This window comes from Oryctolagus cuniculus, chromosome 2 (assembly GCF_964237555.1).
Source record: "Oryctolagus cuniculus chromosome 2, mOryCun1.1, whole genome shotgun sequence".
Taxonomy (NCBI): Eukaryota; Metazoa; Chordata; class Mammalia; order Lagomorpha; family Leporidae; genus Oryctolagus; species Oryctolagus cuniculus.
The window spans coordinates 110,575,787-110,597,076 of NC_091433.1; the positions used below are offsets into that span (position 1 = coordinate 110,575,787).

The 21,290-nt window shown below is 43.7% G+C and overlaps 1 protein-coding gene and 1 pseudogene across 3 annotated transcripts in view; one reads left to right on the forward strand and one right to left on the reverse strand.

Moving 5' to 3' along the window:
• TMEM131 (transmembrane protein 131) overlaps positions 1–21,290 on the forward strand; it is a 169,090-nt gene that overhangs the window by 129,948 nt on the left and 17,852 nt on the right. For all 3 annotated transcript variants that reach the window (XM_017339810.3, XM_002710001.5, XM_051835664.2), the window contains exons 26-31: positions 4,320–4,471; positions 4,676–4,818; positions 5,798–5,984; positions 6,980–7,165; positions 8,245–8,403; positions 8,767–9,359. In XM_017339810.3, the coding sequence (XP_017195299.2) occupies positions 4,320–4,471; positions 4,676–4,818; positions 5,798–5,984; positions 6,980–7,165; positions 8,245–8,403; positions 8,767–9,359 (1,420 nt within the window). The remainder of the gene's footprint in view (positions 1–4,319; positions 4,472–4,675; positions 4,819–5,797; positions 5,985–6,979; positions 7,166–8,244; positions 8,404–8,766; positions 9,360–21,290) is intronic.
• Positions 19,960–20,302, reverse strand: LOC108176062 (large ribosomal subunit protein eL39-like; annotated as a pseudogene).

Here is a 21,290-nt window from a genome sequence, read left to right on the forward strand (position 1 = left end):
ATAGTTTTTATAAGCCTGTGTTTAAGCCCAAAAATTACTTTCTTGTAGTTTTCACTGTTGTATTTTTTTTTCTCTTGAACAATGACTAAACCACTAGACTGAAGTTCAGACAGTTAATGCATTTTAGTCTCCTGCCTTTCTCTTGGGGGTCTCTTTGTGCCTTGCTTTTCCCATCTACAAAATGCCAATATAACAAACTGTTCCTGGAGGTTACCTAGAGTGCTCAAAACCGGAACTTTCCTTCACTCTGCTTTTATAAGTGAGAACATATCAAAGTAGCTTGCCCTGAACCTCTTTTGAGTCCGTGACTGTGAGTAGTGTTTGCAAGGTGTAAAGTACCGTGATAAGAAATGGAGGCAGTCCAGGGGTAAGCTTAGGATACATTCTGTCCTAGTTCCCTACAGTGCTGTAGAGCTGTGCTTCTGAAAATGTTTGGTCTCAAGTCTCCTAAAGATAGGGTTAAAATTACTAAGGACCCCAGAGAGGTGTATTAGAAATTAAAACAGAAATCTTGAAAATATTGATGTAATTCATTTAAAATAACCTATTCCTTTTAACACAAGTAACAAAAAATGAAAACTAGCTATACTTTAAAAAGTATTTCTTTCTCAAGAACACTGAATTATTTTACATTTCTGGAAATCTTTTGAATGACTCTCTTGCTTAATGGACAGGTGGATTCTCACATCCCCTTCAGCATTCAACCCCTGCTGATCCATTGTTCTGGTTTAAGTATGTGATGGAAATCTGAACTGATACAGACTTGGAAACTGACTTGATAGAAAAGAAGGAGTATCTTAGTTGTTTGTTTTAAGATTTATTTATTTGAAAGAGTTACAGAGGCAGAGAGAGAGGTCTTCCTTCCTCTGGTTCACTCCCTAAATGGCCAATCTGAGCCAGCAGCCAGGAACTTCTTCCAGGTCTCTCATGTGGATGCAGGGGCCCAAGGACTTGGGCCATCCTCCGCTGCTTTCCCAGGCTACAGCAGAAAGCTGGATCAGAAGAGGATCGGCCAGGACTTGAACTGGCACTCACATGGGATGCAGGCAGTGGCTTTACCCACTACACCTCGGCACTGGGCCCCTTAGTTGCTTTTTTAGTTATAACATTATCCATCAGTCACTTGAAAGCTGCTGCTTTACAGAGATAGGCAGACCTTACACACGTTGATCCAATTCATTCACAACATCCAGAAAATCATGCTCATTAGTCCAACCACCAGTCCCATCAGAAAATTTGAAACTCACGAGAGAGGATACAAGTTATCCAGAATTCTAAATTTTGCTCTAAAGCTTATATTTTACCATTAGCAACAAATAATTCGGTTATTCCCCTTCAGGGGACAGACTCCCTCGTTTTTATGAAAATGTCTGCTAAATATCCAAGTCTGAGCGTGACTGTCCGTCATTCTCTCAGACGTGAATGATGTTCAGTTAGTTCAACTTACATCTCTAGGAGCTTCTTAAGGGAGCATGGTAGCCTTCCCACTTTCTCACATAGATTATTTTTATTTTTTAAAGGTTCATTTATTATTTGGAAGTCAGAGTTAGAGAGAGGAGACGCACAGAGAGAGAGAGATCTTCCATCCGATGGTTCACTCCCCAGTTGGCTGCAACAGCCAGAGCTGGGCCAATCTGAAGCCAGGAGCCAGGAACTTCTTCCTGGTTTCCCACGCAGGTGCAGGGGCCCAAGGACTTGGGCCATCTTCTACTGCTTTCCCAGGCCATAGCAGAGAGCTGGATCAGAAGTGGAGCAGCCAGGACTTGAACCGGCGCCCATAAGGGATGCCAGCACTGCAGGCAGTGCTTTACCCACTACACCACAGCACCGGCCCTTCTCACATAGATTGTTGAAACGTGTTCAGCAGGGTTGAGATTTAATAAAATAGTATTTATTACTGCTTTATCAAGGCCGTTTTTCTCTTTTCCACTGCAAGTGCTTGGTAGTAAAGCATACAGTAGCTATGAGGGGCCTGGGCACCACTGCCTTGGCTTAGGCTGTTGGGTCAGCTGTTTTGCCCTCCACTGCTTGCACTGACCATTGCAGAAACGTCACAGTAAAAAAGGCAGTACTGTCTGTCATTCTTACTGTGAAAATAGTTTTGACACTGTGGGTACGTGCAAGGATCTCTGAGATGCCTGGGAGCTCTGGATTGCTCTTGAGAATGATCACCATAAAGTGAGTGCAGCTTTATTGGTCCCAGCGGCATCAGCATCTCCAAGCACCCCCATGTTATCAGATATAAATTAGCTACTGTTTGGGGGAATATACAAGGCTACTTGAAAAAGGTCATGAGAAATGGAATTAACAGAAAACTTTATCTTTGGAGCATGTGTGTAGCCTAGTGGTTAAGACTTCCAGGTGTGTCCTGTATCACAATAGCTAGGTTTGATACCTGCCTCCAGCCCCTGATTCTAGCTTCCTGCTGATGTAGGCCCAGGGAAGCAATGGTGATGGCTCCTATAATTGGTTCCTTGCCACCCATGTGAGAGACCCAGATTGCACCTGCAATTCTCAGCTTTGGTTCCAGCCCAGCCCTGGCCATTGTAGGCATCTGGGGACTGATAGGAAGCTCTGTATCTGTTTTGTGTCTCAACCTCTCAAACTTAAGGGAGAAATATGCTAAGTTTATTTGAGTACAAAAATTTTTGGAATCCATGCATTTTTTGGTTTTATTTTTTAGTTATATATCTTTTCCTTCATATGTTTAGTATATCATGTGTCCATTTGTTACTCAGACTACTTAAAAGGGAACTTATTCACAAATCATTTCGGAGCAGTTAGAGTATTTTCTTGTCCTTGTAGACTTTGAGAGAGAACAATGGTAGATGCAGAAAAAAAATAATACTTCAGAAATGAGTTAACGAATTAAGAAGCAGCGTGCTGGGCCCAGCATTAGTGGCGTAATAAGTAAAGCTGCTGCCTGTGATTCTAGCATCCCCTATGGGTACTGGTTCAAGTCCCAGCTGCTCCACTTCCTATCTGGCTCCCTGCTATTGCCCCTGGGAAAGCAGAGGAAGATGGCCCATGTACTTGGACCCTTGCCCCCATGGGGAGACGTGCATGGAGATTCGGGCTCCCAGATTCAGCCTGGCCCAACTCCAGCCATTGCAGCCATTTGGGGAGTGAACCAGCAGATGGAAGATTCTCTCTGTATCTTTCTGTAACTCTGCCTTTCAATTAAGCTAAATAAAATCTTTAAAAAAAAAAAAAAAACAGTATGCTGCATTGAGTACATCAACAGTGAGTGGTTGTAGAATCATGCTAATGCAGGCTGATGGACTTTTGTCAGGATTAAACCTAACTGCTGAGGGAGAAGAAAAAGATGCAGCACTCACTCTCCTTCTGTATGTTGACAGCCGTGCCAGCCTTTCCCCCAAAGTTAAATTTACTAGTGCTAAAAAACCAGAACAGTGTGCCCTTATGTGTGAACTTTAATTTTTTTTTAATAAAAATGTTTTTCAACCTTTCAGTAACTGGTCCTCAGAAAGTCATATTTTGGGACCAGAGCTGTGGCATAGCAGGTATAGCCTCTGCCTGTGCTGTTGGCATCCAGTATGGGCAGCAGTTCATGTCTGGCTGCTCTACTTCCAATCCAGCTCCCTGCTAATGTGCCTGGGAGAAGCAGCAGAAGATGGCCCAAGTGTTTGTGCCGCTGCACCAATGTGGGAGACCTAGATGCAGCTCCAGCCCTAGCCATTGTGGCTATCTGGGTAGTGAACCAGCAACTAAGCTATGCTTCAAACGTTAAATTGTTGGTAAAACAGTATCATGTGTGTAGTTTTCAAAATAAAACTTAAGAAGGTACTGCTAGGAATGGCAGCGATTTTGCGATGGAAGTGTGCTACAGCTGGAAGTCACCCCAGGTGCTTCCCTGTGGCGGGGAGTAGACAGCAGTGATCGAAGCAGCCTCAGGAGGACCCCAGGGTCCTGCTGTTGGTTGTGTGAACATTCGTGTTGTGCAAAAAGTATTGGGCGATTTATCTTGGGCTTGTGTCCATTTCTATATGTGTGTGATATTTTTAAGTTTCTGAAGGTTAAAAATGCAAAGATCTGTGTACAAAACAAATGCCTTGTACAAACAATGTGGGCTTTGGTGATGTGAGAACAAAGCCCCGTTTTGTAGAACAAGAAGCCTCGTTAGCGGTTTTTTTCAGCTCTCTCATTGCAGATATTCAGTGTGTAAAACATGAAAAATAAAGTTGTTTGCATATTCAATCAACTTGAGAAATTCTACTGGGTGCTACATGTGATAAAGGAAAAACCATTTTTCCAGAGAATATATTAATGACACCTGTTTGTCCATCCAATGATTCAAGGCTCATCCACTGCAAAGTTCAACGGGATTCACAGAGGGCCTCTCTCGTCATTTAATTTTAAACCTGATTTTAAAACCTGGAGAAAAGAAATCTGTCAAAGTAAAGTTTACCCCAGTTTATAACAGAACTGTTTCCTCACTAATCATAGTCAGGTAAGTTCTGAGATAGAGCTAAGAGTTGATTTTTATAATATAACAAAAGTCCTTGATTAGTTTCAAGATGAATTTGCAAATATAACAGTAAAATTCAGTGCATTCGTTCTGTGTGATGATTTATAAAATAACAGTAGAAATTACAGATTAAAAGATGTTGCAGATTTACTGGGAGGAAAATCTGTAATTCTTGTTCTTGCGTAGGAATAACCTGACTGTGCTGGATGCCGTGATGGTCCAAGGGCAAGGAACAACTGAAAATTTGAGGGTGGCAGGCAAGCTTCCAGGTCCTGGAAGTTCCCTGCGGTTCAAAATCACAGAAGCATTGTTAAAAGATTGTACAGATAGTGAGTATTTCTAACAATTCCAGTGGCACAAATTTCAGTATTTGCTTTCAAATATTTCTAAAAGACAGAATATCTATATATGCACACCTTAAGCATTAGTGAAGAGTGCTTAAGATTTTGGGGAAATACCACATCTTGTGTTCAGGGTTGCTTTGGATCTTTTTTTTATTTTTTGTAATTTTTTTTCAAAGATTTATTTATTTATTTGAAAGGCGGAATTACAGAGTTCACTCCCCAAATGGCCACAACAGCCAGAGCTGTGCTGATCCAAAGCCAGTAGCAGCCTCTGGGCCTCCCATGCGGGTGCAGGGGCCCAAGCACTTGGGCCATCTTCCACTGCCTTCCCAGGCCATAAGAGAGAGCTGGATTGTAAGTGGAGCAGCCGGGTCTTGAATTGGTGCCTATATGGGATGCTGGTACCACAGATGGCAGTTTTGCCTGCTGTGGCCCAGCACCAGCCCCTATCTATATCTTACAAGATTGAAAGTACTGGGATAGGCATTGAGGCACAGTGGGTTAAGCTCACTTCGGATGCCTGCATCCCATATCAGAGTGCTAATTTGAGTCCTGGCTACCCAGTCCAGCTTCCTGCTAGTGCACCTTGGGAGGCAGCAGATGATGGCCCAACCCGGGCTATTTGGAAGCATCTGGGGAGTCACCCAGCAGTTTCTCCCTTTCTGTCTCACTGTCACTTTGCCTTTCAGATAAATAAGTCTTTAAAAAATATATCAATAATCACTGTACACCATAATTAATTTATTCTAGGTATGAAAAGTAAAGCATAATAAAATGTTTGCCATTGCAAATGACATATCAAAGTAAAGTACTTGTGGAGCCTGAGTGGTAGCCCGTCTCTCTGGGGGTGGGGTGGTTCGTGATCTCTGGCACGGGGTCCTTCGTGGCTAAGGCACTTACCAGTTGGACCAGGAGCGCAGGATGGGAAGGAAGCTTGACCCTCACTCCTGATGTTTCTCTTTAGGTTTAAAACTAAGAGAACCAAACTTCACATTGAAAAGGACATTTAAAGTAGAGAATACAGGACAGCTTCAAATCCACATAGAAGCCATTGAAATCAGTGGCTATTCCTGTGAAGGATATGGCTTCAAAGTTGTGAATTGTCAAGAGTTTGCACTAAGTGCTAATGCCTCTAGAGACATAATCATACTGTAAGTACTTGATTATAAGGTGTAATGAATCATTGACTTCTCCACTGTGTGTACTTGGGTTGTTCAGATTCTGAGCAGAAGTTTATCAAAAAAAAAAGTCATTATCCACAAATTTGATTTTTTTCACATTTAATCTCTGCCTCGGGTTTTCTTTATGTATTTGTTTTCAAAGTTATAAAACTTCTTCTATTTCCAAAGTGAATGAGATAATCTTAGAACAAATTTCAAAATTATTTTCTATTAAGTTGTTGGCATAAATTCATATTATTGCAGCAATAAACAGGGATTTATACCCACCAATACTGGTTTTCCAGGTTATTCAGCATAACAGTATATAATATTTTGGTCAAAAAACAGTGTTAATCCCTGTATCAGTAATAGTTGTAGCATATTTTAAAAATTGATAACCTGTTAAGTAATAAAGTTTATGTAATAAAATATAACCTCTGCCCCTTAACTGAATATTTTTTTAATCTTCAATGTTTACTTAAGTGATGATATTACTACATGTAATAGTAATAATGCTTGACACCTAAAGATAAGAGTGAGGAATATTGTATCTTTTTCAAAGTGCAAACAGCAAACAAGAAAAATAATTGTGTCAAAAGTGATAGTACAAAAGATAATGCAAAGATCACTTGGATTAGGATTTTTTTTTTTAAAGCAGCATTACTGCCAATGAAGTCTAGGAAATGATGTGGTTGTAGATATGGAGAAAGAAGGAAGGTAGAAGAAGAAACTGAGAGACAACTTTCTGAATTAATAATTATGGAAAGTCAGTTATTATTCTTTTTCTATGTAATTTCTCCAATTACCCACAGAATATAGTTGTTCCCATTCTTAACCTCATGGGACAATGCTTTCTTCATCTTAAATGACTGAAAACATCATAGTCAAATTCTGTGTTGCATTTCAAAGGCTTATTGGGACTGATACCATTTTAATCTGCTCCTTGTGGTATGTTCTTAAAATTTACTGCCATCATTCTGTTTTAGGTTTACTCCTGATTTCACCGCTTCTAGAGTTATTCGTGAGCTGAAGTTTGTAACAACCAGTGGTTCTGAATTTGTATTTATATTGAATGCATCCCTTCCATACCACATGTTAGCAACCTGTGCAGAAGCCCTGCCCAGGCCCAACTGGGAACTGGCTCTGTACATCATCATCTCAGGAATAATGAGGTACTTGTGCCTTTTTCCCAGGTTGGCCTTCATTTGTCACTGGATGTTGTTAACAAAGTGCCCCTGGGTGCCAGTCACTATGAACAAAATAGAGCTCTGTGCCTTTGTCAAGCTTATAAAGTGGCAGGAATTGTTAGAACTGAACCCCTCTTGGGTGGCATTTATGATACATGAAGTTTCTTTTACCTTTGAAATATGTTAGACAAATTAAGTCCACTTTAAATTCTTAAGAAAAAAACCCTGATAATTTACCAGGTAATGTTACATGCTTTGAACATCGATGATTATTTACTTAATTAATAGTATACTCTTCTGGAATAGTACCTAAACAACATGAAATTGATTAGGAAAAAAGTGTTTTAAGTTCTTGGGATCATTTAAGATTTATTTATGTGACAGATATATATATACACACACACATACACACACACACACATACATACACATATATATATCTGCTAGTTCACTCCCCAAATGTTGGAATGGTGGAAGCTGGGCCTGACTAGAGCCAGGAGCTTCATCTGGTTCTCCCGCATGGGTAGGGGCCCAAACACCTGGGCCATCTTTTGGTGCTTTCCCAGGCCATTAGGAGGGGAACTGGATCGGAAGAGGAGCAGCCGAGAACTGAAAAGGCACCCATAGAGGATGCTGGCGCTGGAAGCAGTGGCCTAACCCTCAACACCACAGCACCAGCCCCAACAGATAGATAATCTTTGTACATTTTGAGAATCAGATATACTCACCTGAGTTAATTAACACAGTTATCTCATGCATTCTATAAGAGAAAAGAATTGGCCCAAGAAGTTGAAACCAAAATTCTTTTCGGTAGAAGAAAAATTATCTTCCAGGTATATCTTCTGGTACAAGTAATTAGTTCCTCCCCATCACCTCCGTGTAACAGGGCACTCAGTAAAAACTGTTTGTAAACTTTCATCGTAGCACTTTGATTTTTGTCTTATGCATTGTAAGTGACCATAGACATCTTTCTTTTTTTAATTTCATGTTGTACTTCACCAAGAAACTGCTTTTAACAGCAAACTTTTGTCCCTTGCACTCACTCTGAGCTCTGTCCCCTGCAGTGCACTGTTTCTTTTGGTCATTGGAACAGCCTACTTGGAAGCTCAAGGAATCTGGGAGCCTTTTCGCAGGCGACTTTCCTTTGAGGCCTCAAACCCGCCCTTTGATGTGGGAAGGCCATTTGACCTCAGGAGAATCGTCGGTATTTCACCGGAAGGAAAGTAGGTTCACGTGCTGGCAAGGGGTTTTGTAACTCGTGTAGACTTGGTTGATGTCATCATAAGGAAGAATAAATTCACTTTTCAGGAGGAAGAAATTCTCCAGTCAGATTGCTTAATAGAATCCTTTATAAGCCCTCAGTTACTAAGAGCTCGTTCCACATAAAGTGTCTTACATTGGTGAGGGTTAAGGTGCTCTTGAACACTGACTTCACTCCTAAGTTATCAGAAAATGGACCCTAGAACGTTGTAGAAATCAGCTCTATATTTCTTGCTGGTTTTTTCCCAGAGTAGTTTATAATGTTTTTTTTAAATACTAGATATTACAGGTTGCTATTTACTGATCTGCAGTTGGTCCTTTTTCAGCTTGAACACACTCGGCTGTGACCCTGGTCACAGTAGGGGTTTCTGTGGTGCAGGCGGCTCATCATCCCGACCCAGTGCAGGGAGTCATAAGCAGTGTGGCCCATCAGTCCACCCACACAACAGCCACAGCAGTAGGAACTCAGCTGACGTTGAAAATGTCAGAGCCAAAAACAGTTCAAGTACCTCGAGCAGGACTTCTGCACAAGCAGCTTCCACACAGTCTGCAAGCAAAACAGGCACCCTGGTCTTGGATTCAAATGCAACAACCCAGGGACACGCAGCAGGCAGGAAGTCCAAAGGGGCAAAGCAGAGCCAGCACGGCAGCCAGCACCACAGCCACAGCCCGCTGGAGCAGCACTCGCAGCCGCCGCCACCAGTGCCTCAGCACCAGGAGTCCCAGCCCGGGAGGCTGTCTCCTGCCCCCCTTGCACACCCTTCCCACCCAGAACGTGCCAGCAGCACAAGGCACAGCTCAGAGGACTCAGACATCACCAGTCTCATAGAAGCCATGGACAAAGACTTCGACCACCATGACTCCCCACCCCTAGAAGTGTTTACAGAGCAGCCGCCGTCGCCACTGTCAAAAAGTAAAGGTAATCCTGTGTTCCCATGTCAGGACGCGTGGCGGGGGAGGGGCAAGCCAAGGCATGCTTAAGGGGCTGCGTGATTGCAGTCATGGTGAGAGCTGCTCTGGTAGGTGTCCTCTGGCTCCTACGTCTCAGTACTGTTGGACGACTTCTCCACATCCCTTGCAGACAGAGGTATGCCTTTGTCAAAAAGGTGTCTCGTAGATTGCTTGTCGATATCAGAAACTTGTTGGACATCTGTTTCCATTTTCAACTAGTAAATTGGAGATCATCTGCCTGTTATCTCAAAAATAGAAATTCTGCTTTACTCTGGTGTAGGAGTTGGCAAACTATAGGCCGAATCACCACCTGTCTATAAATAAAATTTTATTGGAACACAGCCATGGTCATTTTCTACATATTAACTATGGCTGCCTTCATGCTGTAAAGATAGGGTTGGGTAGAATGACAGACAGTATGGCTGCCCCTGCTTTAGAGTTCTGCATACTGAGGTAATTTTCAGAATAACAGATTACCCCAAAACCTAGTGGCTTAATCACCAGCATTACTGTCTCACAGTTTCTATGGGCCAGAAGTCTTGGTCTCAAGGCTGCAGTGCTAGCTGGGGCTGACGTCATCTCAGAGTTCACCTGCAGACGGATCTGCAGACAGGATTCAGTTTTTCATGGGAACCAAACACAGCTCCCAGTAGACCTGAAGGCTCCCGTTCCTTCCTTGCTGTGACCAGAAGCAGCTCACTGCACAGCATTTGGCTTCACCAGAGTGAGCGAGAGGGCAAGAGAGGAAGTAGGCCAGCATGGCGGAAGGCACTGCCCTTTACACCCGGATCTTGGAAGTTACAGCCTGAAATGTTGAGTTGAGCTCACACTCCAGGAGAGAGGATTTCTTAAGGGCAGAAACAGCAGGAGGCGGGTCATCTTGGCGAGCTGATTGTAACTTCTAGAACCAAAATGTCGAAACCAGTTAGTGGCCTCCAGTTGCGGTTCAGTTTTTATCCTGCTATGGCCTGAACTTTTTGACTTCTTCCCTGCTTTCTGTGGTAGTTAAAGTAACCACACATGACCCACTGCCACGCCTGTGTGTTATCTGCTCTGGTTTCCCCAGGAGTTTGCCTTTGGTTCATGCAGAGAACCTAAGAGGTCGGAAAACTTGCCACCTAGAATCTAGGAGTTCCCTTTTAGAGGCTGTCTTAGTCCCACTGATATAGACTAGCTGTACTGAATCCTCTTTGTATTCCATGCATTTAGATTTTACAGAATGGTAAAGTATCTTGACTATCACTAACTTCTACAGAAATCCTTTTTAGGTAACTCATTATTAATAGAGCTCATAAATTTTAGGATAATTTTTACAGTAATAAGTAGTGAATACCAAAACCTCTTTTTTTATAGGCCAAGATACAGAATATGGTTTTTCCACTTTGAGGTCATGAATGAAATAAACATACTTTCTTATCACAGAGAGTGGGGAATCGGGACAGCCCTCCGCAGTAGTACAATAGGTCTCCTTTGTTTTCAGGCTCATTCGTTTAGAATGTAATTATTTTTAATGCTTTTGAATTTCCGTAGTGGTCCTAAAGGCAAACTACTAAAACTGTTTAATGAAGGAGCATAGATAACCCATTCGTGGTGACTGTTGGGCCCACACGGAAACTGTGGCCATAGGCCTCACAAGAGCAGCCACTCTGCTTGTTAGCCTTCTCCCACTGCTCTTAGAAAGAGAGAAGAGGCCCAGAATGTATATTTTTTCCTTCAATAAATGTTTTAATGAAGATATAGCACACATAGAGAAGACCAGTCTTTAAAATGTACCTTAAAAGTTGGGCATTGCTCTGGGGGTTCTAAAACAGTATGTCAGGGAGCTATATGTAGGCTTTCGGCTGGGCAGAACCTTTGCAGTTGCTCAAAAGCTAACCCCAGTTCCTTTGTACATAGTTACTGTGTCTGTGTTACTACCCAGAACTGTGGGCCAGGAACCAACATAGTGATATCGCCTGGGAGCTGGTAGCAAATGGAGACCGTTGGGCTCCAACCCAGAATACTGAATCAGAATCTGCGTTTAACGTCATCCCCAGGTCTGTGTCCCCTGTGTTAAGGTCCTAACCCCACAACTCGTGAAATGTGACCAGTGGGATACCCCTGGAATTGACGGGGTGTTAGTATAATTCTTTGTAGATTCACCAGTTTCTTGTTGTGGCTAAATAGTAGTCCATGGTGTGGATGTAGTTTGGAGAATTTTTTGGTTTTCATTTTTATTTATTTGAGAGTCAGAGAGAGCTCCCATCCACTGGTTTACTCCACAAGTGTCCACAACACTCAGAGCCAGCCGGGTAGGCCCAAAGCTGGGAGCTGAGACCCAGTCCAAGTCTCCTAAATGGGCCGCAGGAGTGCAACTACTCAAGTTAGCAGGGCTTCCCACAGGGTCTACACCAATAGGAATTCAGAGTCAGGAGCCAGACTGGAACCCAAATCCAGGCACTTCAGCATGGGACATGGGCATCTTACCCCCCAGGATAAACACTTGCCCCTGTAGCGTGGTTTTTTTTAATCATTCCCTGTCGAAGGGCATTTGGATTGTTTCCCGTTTGGGGCTATTATTTATGAAGATGATATAAATATTTGTGTACAGGTTTTTATATGAACATGCGGCTTTGTTTCTCTGGGATCAGTGCTCAATAGTGAATTTGTTGGGTCTTACTGATAGTTGCTGTGTAGTTTTTTGTTGTTACTGTTTTTAATTAAAGATGTATGTATTTGAAAGGCAGAGTTACAGAAGGGGGGTGGGGAGAGAAATCCTGTATCTACTTCCCAAATGGCTGCAACAGCCAGGACTGGGTGGGGCTGAAGCCAAGAGCCAGGAGCTTCATCCGGGTCTCCTGTGTGGGTATCAGAGGCCCAAGCCATCTGCTTCCCCAGGGGCTTTAGCAGGGAACTAGACTGGAAGTGGAGCAACTGGGACTTGAATCAGCATTTATTTCGGATGCAGCATTGCAGGCAGCACCTTAACCTGCTATACCACATAACACCCACCCACTATGTAGTTTTTTTTTTTTTTAAGAAGCTGGCAGAATGTTTTCCACAGTGACTGTACTCTCCCAACAACAATACAGAAATGATCCTGCCTCTTCGCAGCCTTGCCAGCATTTGTTGGTGTTATTATTTTTTCTGCCGTAATTGTTCTGATAGATTGTACTGATAACTCATTATGGTTTTATTTTGTGTTTCCCTAACAGCTAGTGTGATGTTGAACATACTTTTGTGTGCTTATTTGCTATCTGTGTATCTTCTTCCATGAAGTGTCTTCTTCTTGTCTTTCGCCCATTTTCTAATTGGATGAGTTGTTATTTTAATTGTTTGAGTTTTGAGAATGGTTTGCATATTCTAGATGCTGCTTCTTTGTCTGGTATGTAGTTTGCAAGTATTTTATCCCAGTCTATAACATGTCTTTTCATGTGATCCATTTGAATTACCTTTAGTTTGAACTGTGGGAGTTCACTTTGGGAGTGAATGTTAATTGCAAACTCAATTTCTGTAATTGTTACAATTATTTACTTCATGTTAGGTGAGTTACAGTAGTTTATGTTGTACAAGCAAGTGGTCCGTTTCAGCTAAGCTATCAAATTTATATGATTGGGATTTTGTTTATTTATTGAGAGGCAGAGAGACAGAAGAGAGGGAGTTCATCCATCCACTAGTTCACCCTCTTAGTGCTTGTGATGGCTGATGCTGGGCCTCGACCAGAGCCAGGAGCCAGGAGCACAGTCCACGTCTCCCACATGGCAACATCACCTGCTGCTTTCAAAGGTCTGCATTGTTGCGAAGCTGGAATTGAGAGCCAGGGCTGCTGTTTGAGCCCGGGTGCTCTGATGTAGGGTTGAGGTGTCTGAAGTGGCATCCTAACTGCTGGGCCAAACACTTGCCCTCAAGTTTATGTGTTCAGAGATGATTGTAGTATTCCCTCATTATCTTTTTGATGTCTGTTATTTCATTTCTGACGCTGCTATTTCATTTCTGAAGCTGGTAAGTTGTGTCTTGTTGGTTTTTGTCAGTCTTGCAGAGGTTTGTCAATTTTATTGACCTGTTCAAGGAGACAGCTCTTAGGTTCCATTGACTTTTCCCTGTTGCTTATGTGCTTCAGTTGCTTTGCTTTCTGCTCTTTATTAGCACCTTGCTCCTGCTTTTTTTAGGTTTATTTTTCTTTTCTTTTCTAAGGTTCTTGAGATGTGAACTTAGATTGTTGCTATAAGACAAATTCTTTCCCCTCCCCCCCTTTTTAATTTATTTACTGGAGAGACAGATTTACAGAGAGAGTCTTCCATCCACTGGTTCACTCCCCAGATGGCCACAACAGCAAAAGCTGGGCCAATCTGAAGCCAGGAGCCAGGAGCTTCTTCTGGGTCTCCTACATGGGTGCAAGGACCCAAGCACTTGGGCCATCTTCTACTACTTTCCCAGGCCATAGCAGAGAGCCAAATCAGAAGAGGAGCATCCAGGACATGAACTGGCGCCCATTTGGGATGATGGTGCCACAGGCAGAGGCTTAGCCTATACAGCCACAGCACCAGCCCCTTCCCCCCATTTAATGTATGCTTTGTAAACTTACCTCTTAGCTCCGTTTTTCATAATCAGTTTTCACTCCATTCCATATTTATTTTTTATGTCTCTTGACCCAAGGATTACTTAGAAGTTTATTGCTTAGTTTCCAAGTGGTTGGAGATTTTCCTCTCTGTTAATTGCTTTCTTTCTTTTTTTTTTTTTTAAAGACTTATTTGAAAGTCAGAATTACATGGAGGGGGAGGGAGAGGGAGAGGGCGAGGGTGAGGGCTGGATCAGAAGTGGAGCAGCGGGGTCTCAAACTGGTGCCCATATGGGTGGCCAGCACTTCAGGCCAGGGCATTAACCTGCTGTGCCACAGCACCAGCCCTGTTAATTGCTTTCTAGTTTGAAATTATAATGATTGGAGACCACACTCTGAATGACTTGAGTTCTTTCAGATGTGTTGAGGTTGGTTTTATGGACATGGCTGTAGTCTACCTTGACATATGAACCATGGGCTCTTGAAAAGAATTATATTCTCCTGTTCTGCATCAAATTGTTTATAAAGGTCTATTAGATGCTGTTGGCTGGTGATGTTGAGTTTTTCCATGAGCTTCCTAATTTTCTGTCTAGTTGTTGATTGTTTAGAAGAGAGTGTTGACACTTCCAGCTGTCAGTATGGACTTCTCTCGAACCTGCTTCTGATTCACATACTTTGCAGCTCTTTAAATGTGCATACATGTAAAGATGTCTACGTCTCCTTGGTGGACTGACTGTTTTATCAGATCATTTCCTCCTTTATCTCCAGTAATGTTCTCTCCTTCGACGTTTACTTTAGTATGAATATAGCCTCTCCTGTTTTCCTTCACTTAATGTTTTCACAGTGTACTTTTTATTCCCAACTGGTCTATATTATTATATTTGAAGTGAGTTTCTTATAGGTAGCATACATTTCTTACAGATAGCATACATACTTTTAATTCAGTCTGCCAGTCAGTCTTTTTCTTTGTGTAATTAGACAGTTTTCTTTTAATGAAATTGTTGATGTGTTAGGACTTAAATCTGTTGTTTTATTTCTGTTTTCTCTGTTTCCCTCCTTCCTGTGGGTTATTGTGGGGAGCAACTCAGACTAGACTGTTACTCGAATTAAGATTTATTCTATGCATCTGCTCTCCCACAATATGGCGCTGGGAGAGGAGGAAACAGCTTCTACACAGCTGCCTCCAGTTCAACCAATAAACAGCAGGACCTGCTCCTGATTGGAGGAGAGCAGCGTGCTCGGCGTGTGGGTAGCAGAGCACGGATTGGTGGAAGAGGACTATAAAGGAGGAGAGAGACAACATGCACCAGGAACATCTATCTGAAGGAACACCTGTGCAGCCCCCGAGAGAGCCGGCCGGCGGTGTGCTGCTCCCCCGCGGAAGTGGGGAAAGTGGCAGGGGGAACCGCCCTTCCACAGAGGTGGAAGGGACGGTAGCCAACCCGGGAAGAACCAGCAGCAAACCCAGGGAGGGCCGAGCAGACAAAAGAACAGCGCAGGGTCCTGTGTCGTTCCTCCACGAAGAGGGGGAGCGACAGGTTATGTGTATCTATCCAGAATTCTGGTTTGATTTCTCTGTAGTGTTTTTGAGTATGTATCTTTCTTAGTATAGCTTTTTTTTTTTTTAATACTTATCTATTTGAAAGAGTTACACAGCGAGAGAAGGAGAGGCAGAGAGAGAAAAAGTTCTTCCATCCACTGGTTCACTCCCCAATTGGCTGCAACGGCCAAAGCCAGGAGCTTCTTCCAGGTCTCCAACACAGGTGCAGGGACCCAAGGACTTGGGCCATCTTCTATTGCTTTCCCAGGCCATAGCAGAGAGCTGGATCAGAAGTGGAGCAGCCGGGACTTGAACGGGCACCCATATGGGATGCCAGCACTGCAGGGGGCAGCTTTACCTGCTACGCCACAGTGCCAGCCCTGAATAGCTTTTTCAATGGTTGCTCTAGGTGTTACATAATTTTTCAAAATATTTATTTAGTTAGTTAGTTATTTGAAAGGCAGAGTTAGAGAGAGGAAGAGACAGACAGATCTTCCATCTGCTTAGTCATTCCCCAAATGGCCACATTGGCCAGAGCTGGGCTGATCCAGAGCCAGGGGCCAGGAGCTTCTTCCAGGTCTCCCATGCGGGTACAGGGGCCCAAGGACTTAGACCATCTTCCACTGCTTTCTCAGTCACATTAGCAGGAAGCTGGATCAGAAGTAGAGCAGCCGGGACTTGAACCAACACCATATGAAATGCTGGCATTGCAGGAAGTGGCTTTCCCCCCTGCCACAGTGCCAGCCCCGGTGTTCCATAATTTATCAGCCTTCTGAGGTCATTGTTTTACCAGTTCAAGTAAAGGGTGGGAGCCTTAGTTCCCTTTCTGCTTCTTTGCTTCCCCCCATTTATAACATAATTATCTTAAATATTTTCTCTAAGTGCATTTAGAACCAAGATACTGTTAGAATGTTTGCTTCAGTCATCAAACATAACTGAGAAATCTGTAGACATGAGGGAAAGCCTGTTCTGTTTACTCGTATTTTTGCTTTGTGTGCTCTTTTCTTCTCCAAGGCTCTCGGGTTCCTCCTTTGATCATTTTCTGTTTGGGGAACTCCTTTTAGCCATTCCTGTTGAACACTGATTCTCTTAAGTTTTCCTTCATCTGCTGGTGTCACGATATTCCTGAAGGATGTTTTCATGGATGTGTAGGATTCTAGAATGGTAGTCGTTTTCTTTGCTTGAAAAATGCCGGCGCTAGCCACCATGAAGTGTGAGAAATCAGTTATTCTTATTGTTTCAGTACAGGCGAGCTGTCAGATTTCTTCAAAGTTCTGTTGTTTGCTTTTAGGATTCTCAAGTTTGATTCAGATATGTCTTGGTGTGGATTCCGTCATGTTTATTCTGTTTAGGTTTGCTTTTTTCGTTCATCGGTGGATTTGTCTCTGGTCAGATGCAGGATGTTTTCAGCCATTGTTTTTGCTGAGTACTTTTTCAGCTTCTCTCTTTCCTTTCCTTCTGAGACTGCGATGACACGAACGCTAGGTATGTTTTTCTATATTCATATTTAGCGATTATTTCTCATCCCCTGTATTCTGTTGTAGAGAAAAGTCACAGAACCTGGCCACCATGTCTTTCCTCAGCTCCCACTGTCCCTCCCCCATCTGGCCCCTTCTTCCCACCCCCAGAGTCATCTTATATTTGTTTTTATATCTTGTCCATGGATTTTAGTTGTGCTTATCACCCCATATTCCCAAAAGTGTAAGTACCCAGATATTTTTCCCAAACATTTTTTAATTGAAAAAATAAGGGATTTGTGTCTCTTAATTAGGGAAAACTGGGCTCCACTTAGTGTCAATTCTGAAATGGGATTAGACTGTCACTGGTAGAGATTTGGACTGTAAAGCCACAGATTGATGGCACTCTCACAGAAACCACAGTCCTTGACCCTGACCACTAATTCTAGAGGAGACTTCCACTAAAAGCTGTTATAATCTAATCTACTTATTGATGGACTGAGTTACTTAGAAAGACTTGAGATGGGATGAGCATGAGAATTTGGGGTAGCACGTCTCAGAGCAGCTCACGCTGTTGGTGTGTTTCACTGTTGGGAAGGCGCAGAACTGATGGTGCTGCTGAGCACTTCCTGAGTGCCGGGCACTGTGCAAGCCCTGAGGGTGGAGGGCTGGCTACGGCCAGCTCCCTGCCCTTAACTGCTCAGACCGTGCAAGCAATTTCAGCCAGCTGGGAACTTGGAGAGTGGGAACCATAGGGAAAATGTCACAGAAGAGCTTCTTGCCTGGAGACAGACGTACAAGATTGGGTGACTATAGGAGAAAAGCCAGCATCCCCAGTCGGGAGTCTGCTTGGAGATTGTGGGGAAGGCAGGTGGGTGAGTAGCCCCAGGGACAGGTCACCTAGCCTGGTAGGAGCCTGACGCGTCTGGCTGCCCTGCCCGGCTCCCTCGTCGCCCCAGGTTCACAGTGTTCAGTGTGTTTCCCCCTGGGCCACTTCAGCGGAAATGTGCTCTCTGTGTTTTTCTACACCGCTTCTCCCTTCAGCTTGTGCCATCCTAATTTGGAATAATTAAGCTAATTAACATGTCCAGCGCCCCGCATATTTATTTTTTATAGGAGCATTCAAAATATCTTTGGGCAACTTTGAAATATGTAATCCATTATTATTTACTGTAGTCGCCACTTATTCCTCCAGTCTGAGACTTTGAGCCCTTTGAACATCTCCATATTTCCCATTTATCCCCTCCCCCCTTCCTCTGGAACTTGCCGTTCTGCTCTCTGCTCCTGTGTCACCTCAAACCTGTTAGAAAGGCTATCATCAAAAAGGTGAAAGACCGCAGTGTAAAAAAATCAAAACTTCCTTATGCTCCATAAAATATGCAGTATATAAATTAGTACTTGTCAATTAAAGTAATTTTTTAAGAAGGCAAAAGCTAAGTTGTTTGTTTGTTTGTTTGTTTTTGACAGGCAGAGTGGACAGTGAGAGAGACAGAGAGAAAGGTCTTAATTTTTCCGTTGGTTCACCCTCCAATGGCCGCTGCGGCCAGCACACCGCGCTGATCTGATGGCAGGAACTAGGTGCTTCTCCTGGTCTCCCATGGGGTGCAGGGCCCAAGCACTTGGGCCATCCTCCACTGCACTCCCGGGCCACAGTAGAGCTGGCCTGGAAGAGGGGCAACCGGGACAGAATCCGGCACCCCGACCGGGACTAGAACCCGGTGTGCCGGCGCCGCAGGCGGAGGATTAGCTTAGTGAGCCACGATGCCGGCCAAAAGCTAAGTATTGACAGCGATGTGGAGGAAAGGAATTTCTGAATTCTGGATTCCCATGCCCAGTGCCCCTTGGTCTCTGTGTAGTGAGGACAACATGATAGCATGAACAGGTGTTTGTGCTCAGGAAGCTGAGCTCCCTGGTAGGCCAAGGCCAGAGCACACTGAAGAACTGGGGCCAAGGCTAGAAAGACAAATGGGTCCAGATTGTGAAGGAACGTGAACTTTATCTCATAGAAAATGAAAAACAGAATAAAGTTGTTAAGCTTTTCAATTGCTTCGGAAGGAAATCAGTGTTCTTGCCAATGGAGAAGATAGAGGAATAGGAAGGGATAGCAGGAAGTGAGAGCCATTGCAGTAGGCCAAGCAACAGATGAAGTCTTGCGCTAAGGAAGAGCGGTGGGGGTGAGAAAAGAATTAGCAGTTTGACAGGTAGCGTCCATTCTACTGATGGATTGCCAGTGGGAGTGTACTGTTTAGATGATTTCTTCCAGGTGACCCAGAATTCCCAAATCCTACTCTGAAAGACAGAAACTGTTCCTCTGGGATTCCTAGGGGATATACACTTGTAGTGGTCATGAATGAGGTGCTCCGTTACTACCAGTAGTGGCCAAGGCAAGTGTCTGACAAACCTGGACAGAGCTTACGACCTGAGCCTGGATTCTCTCATTGACCCTGTGTCACAGTCACCTGGAGTGCTGGAGGGCTGCTGTGCCCACCTCCAGAGTGTCCTGTCCTGGAGATTTGGAATGGGGCCATATAGAACTTGCATCTGTAACAAGTTCCCAAGTGATGCTGTCTCTGGGTTTCAGAAATATGCATTTAGAACCATTGACTTACCAAGGCAGCATTTCTCTGTCAAGCCCAGTCCTTCTACAAGAAACCAGCCCACGAGGAAGGAGAGAGACGCTTAGAAACGAACATGCCCTGAGAGCCAGCTTGTTGCCTTATTCTACCAAGTGGCAAGACACAGGCAGAGCCCCACTCCCTGAGCACAGCTTTGTGGGGAAGTGACTTCGTGCAGATAGATGCGGGCTCACTGTCAGTCTACTCAGTCAGCTTTTCTGATTGTTCTCTTGGAAAAGCAAGCAGTCTCCTCTCCCTTCAACAGCTGAACCTGGGAATGGAAGCAGCAGAAGAAATCACACCTGCCACTCCTGTGCCAGGGTGACTGGAAGCAGAGTAGCCAGTTCTCAAACCAGGCACTCCCTACGGGATCCCAAGTGGCAGCTTAACCACTCTGCCACATGCCCGCCCCAGCAATATTTTTTTTTTTCAAAAGGGCTCACATATTTATTACTGAACCAGCCCACTGGTCACAGCCCTAATCAAACATGTCCAGCTGTCCAGATGATGGTGACATCTTCAGCTTGATGTGGTAATAGTGACATTGAGACAGAAGAAATGAGCACGCCATTCAAGTGCAATTCCTTATAGACTCAGCTTGGTTCTTCTCCAGTGTCTCCTCTTGGAGTTATACCTGATTTTATTACCAGTTTTCATCCGAATCCATTGTGGAATGGGCGGTTTTGTTTTTGTGTTTTGGCCAGGAACCTCTTGATTCTGAAGGTCTTGTGAGAAGACATGGCGAGGAAGAATCAGGGACACCCACCACAATGGTGGAGGAAAGGAGAAAGCCCAGCAATATTTTTTTAGTGCTCCCTAGGTTATGCCAAAGTGTGTCTGGCTAAGAACCACTAGTATACACCAAAAATTGAAAAGATGGTTTTAGGATATTGACCTTGCTGATATGGACAACTTGGTTTTGATTGCTTATGTTCATTTACTTGAAGTGAGTCCCTGGGGAGAACAGGAAGGGGCAAGAGCTGTCCAAGGGTGGGTCACTAGGGAGAGAGCATCAGCAAAGATGAAGCCAGCAGTCCTGTCATCGGGAGACAGTGAGGTTGGCGCCCTGCAGGGCAGGGACAGGCACTTGGTGCAGTGTCCAGGAGAAGAAAGGTCATGTACAACGTGAAGGTGAAGGGGTCATGGGTAACCATTTCAGAATGACACTTGTTACGGTGCTGCAGACAGAAGTCCACGTGCAGCATAGTAAGAAGTTGATAAAAGATGAGAATTCAGAGGTAAAAAGGATAAACTGCACTTTCATGGGATAAACTTGGTTTCTCTACGTTTTCAACTAAATTGTTGGTTTAACTGTTTTGTTGTTGTTGTTGTTTGTCTATCCATAACTTCAAAATTTAATTTTAGTTTAAAATTTTCATTTCCAGCCTTTCTTATTTATTGTGGAAGTTTCAGTTCATTGTAAATATAGGTGATTGATGCAGATTTACTGCCTCTCACCCCGAGAGTCTGAACAAGAGAAGATTCTGTAATTATAGATAAGCAGTTGATTGCCTGGATACGGCTCTTGGTCACGTGGGAAAGTACGGGGCCCTGTAAGCATGAGCTCTTGAACTGTGAGGATCTGAGAAATCACAGGGCCACCTCTGACATCCCCTTCCCTTCTGCCATGCAGTGTGTTGTGTGGGGGAGGGGGTGTGTGTGTCCACTGGCCCGTCAGGATAGGGCAAGGGCTATTATAATTAAAGCCACTAGCCAGTCTTCTAGAACAAAGACCCTAATTTTAAAATTT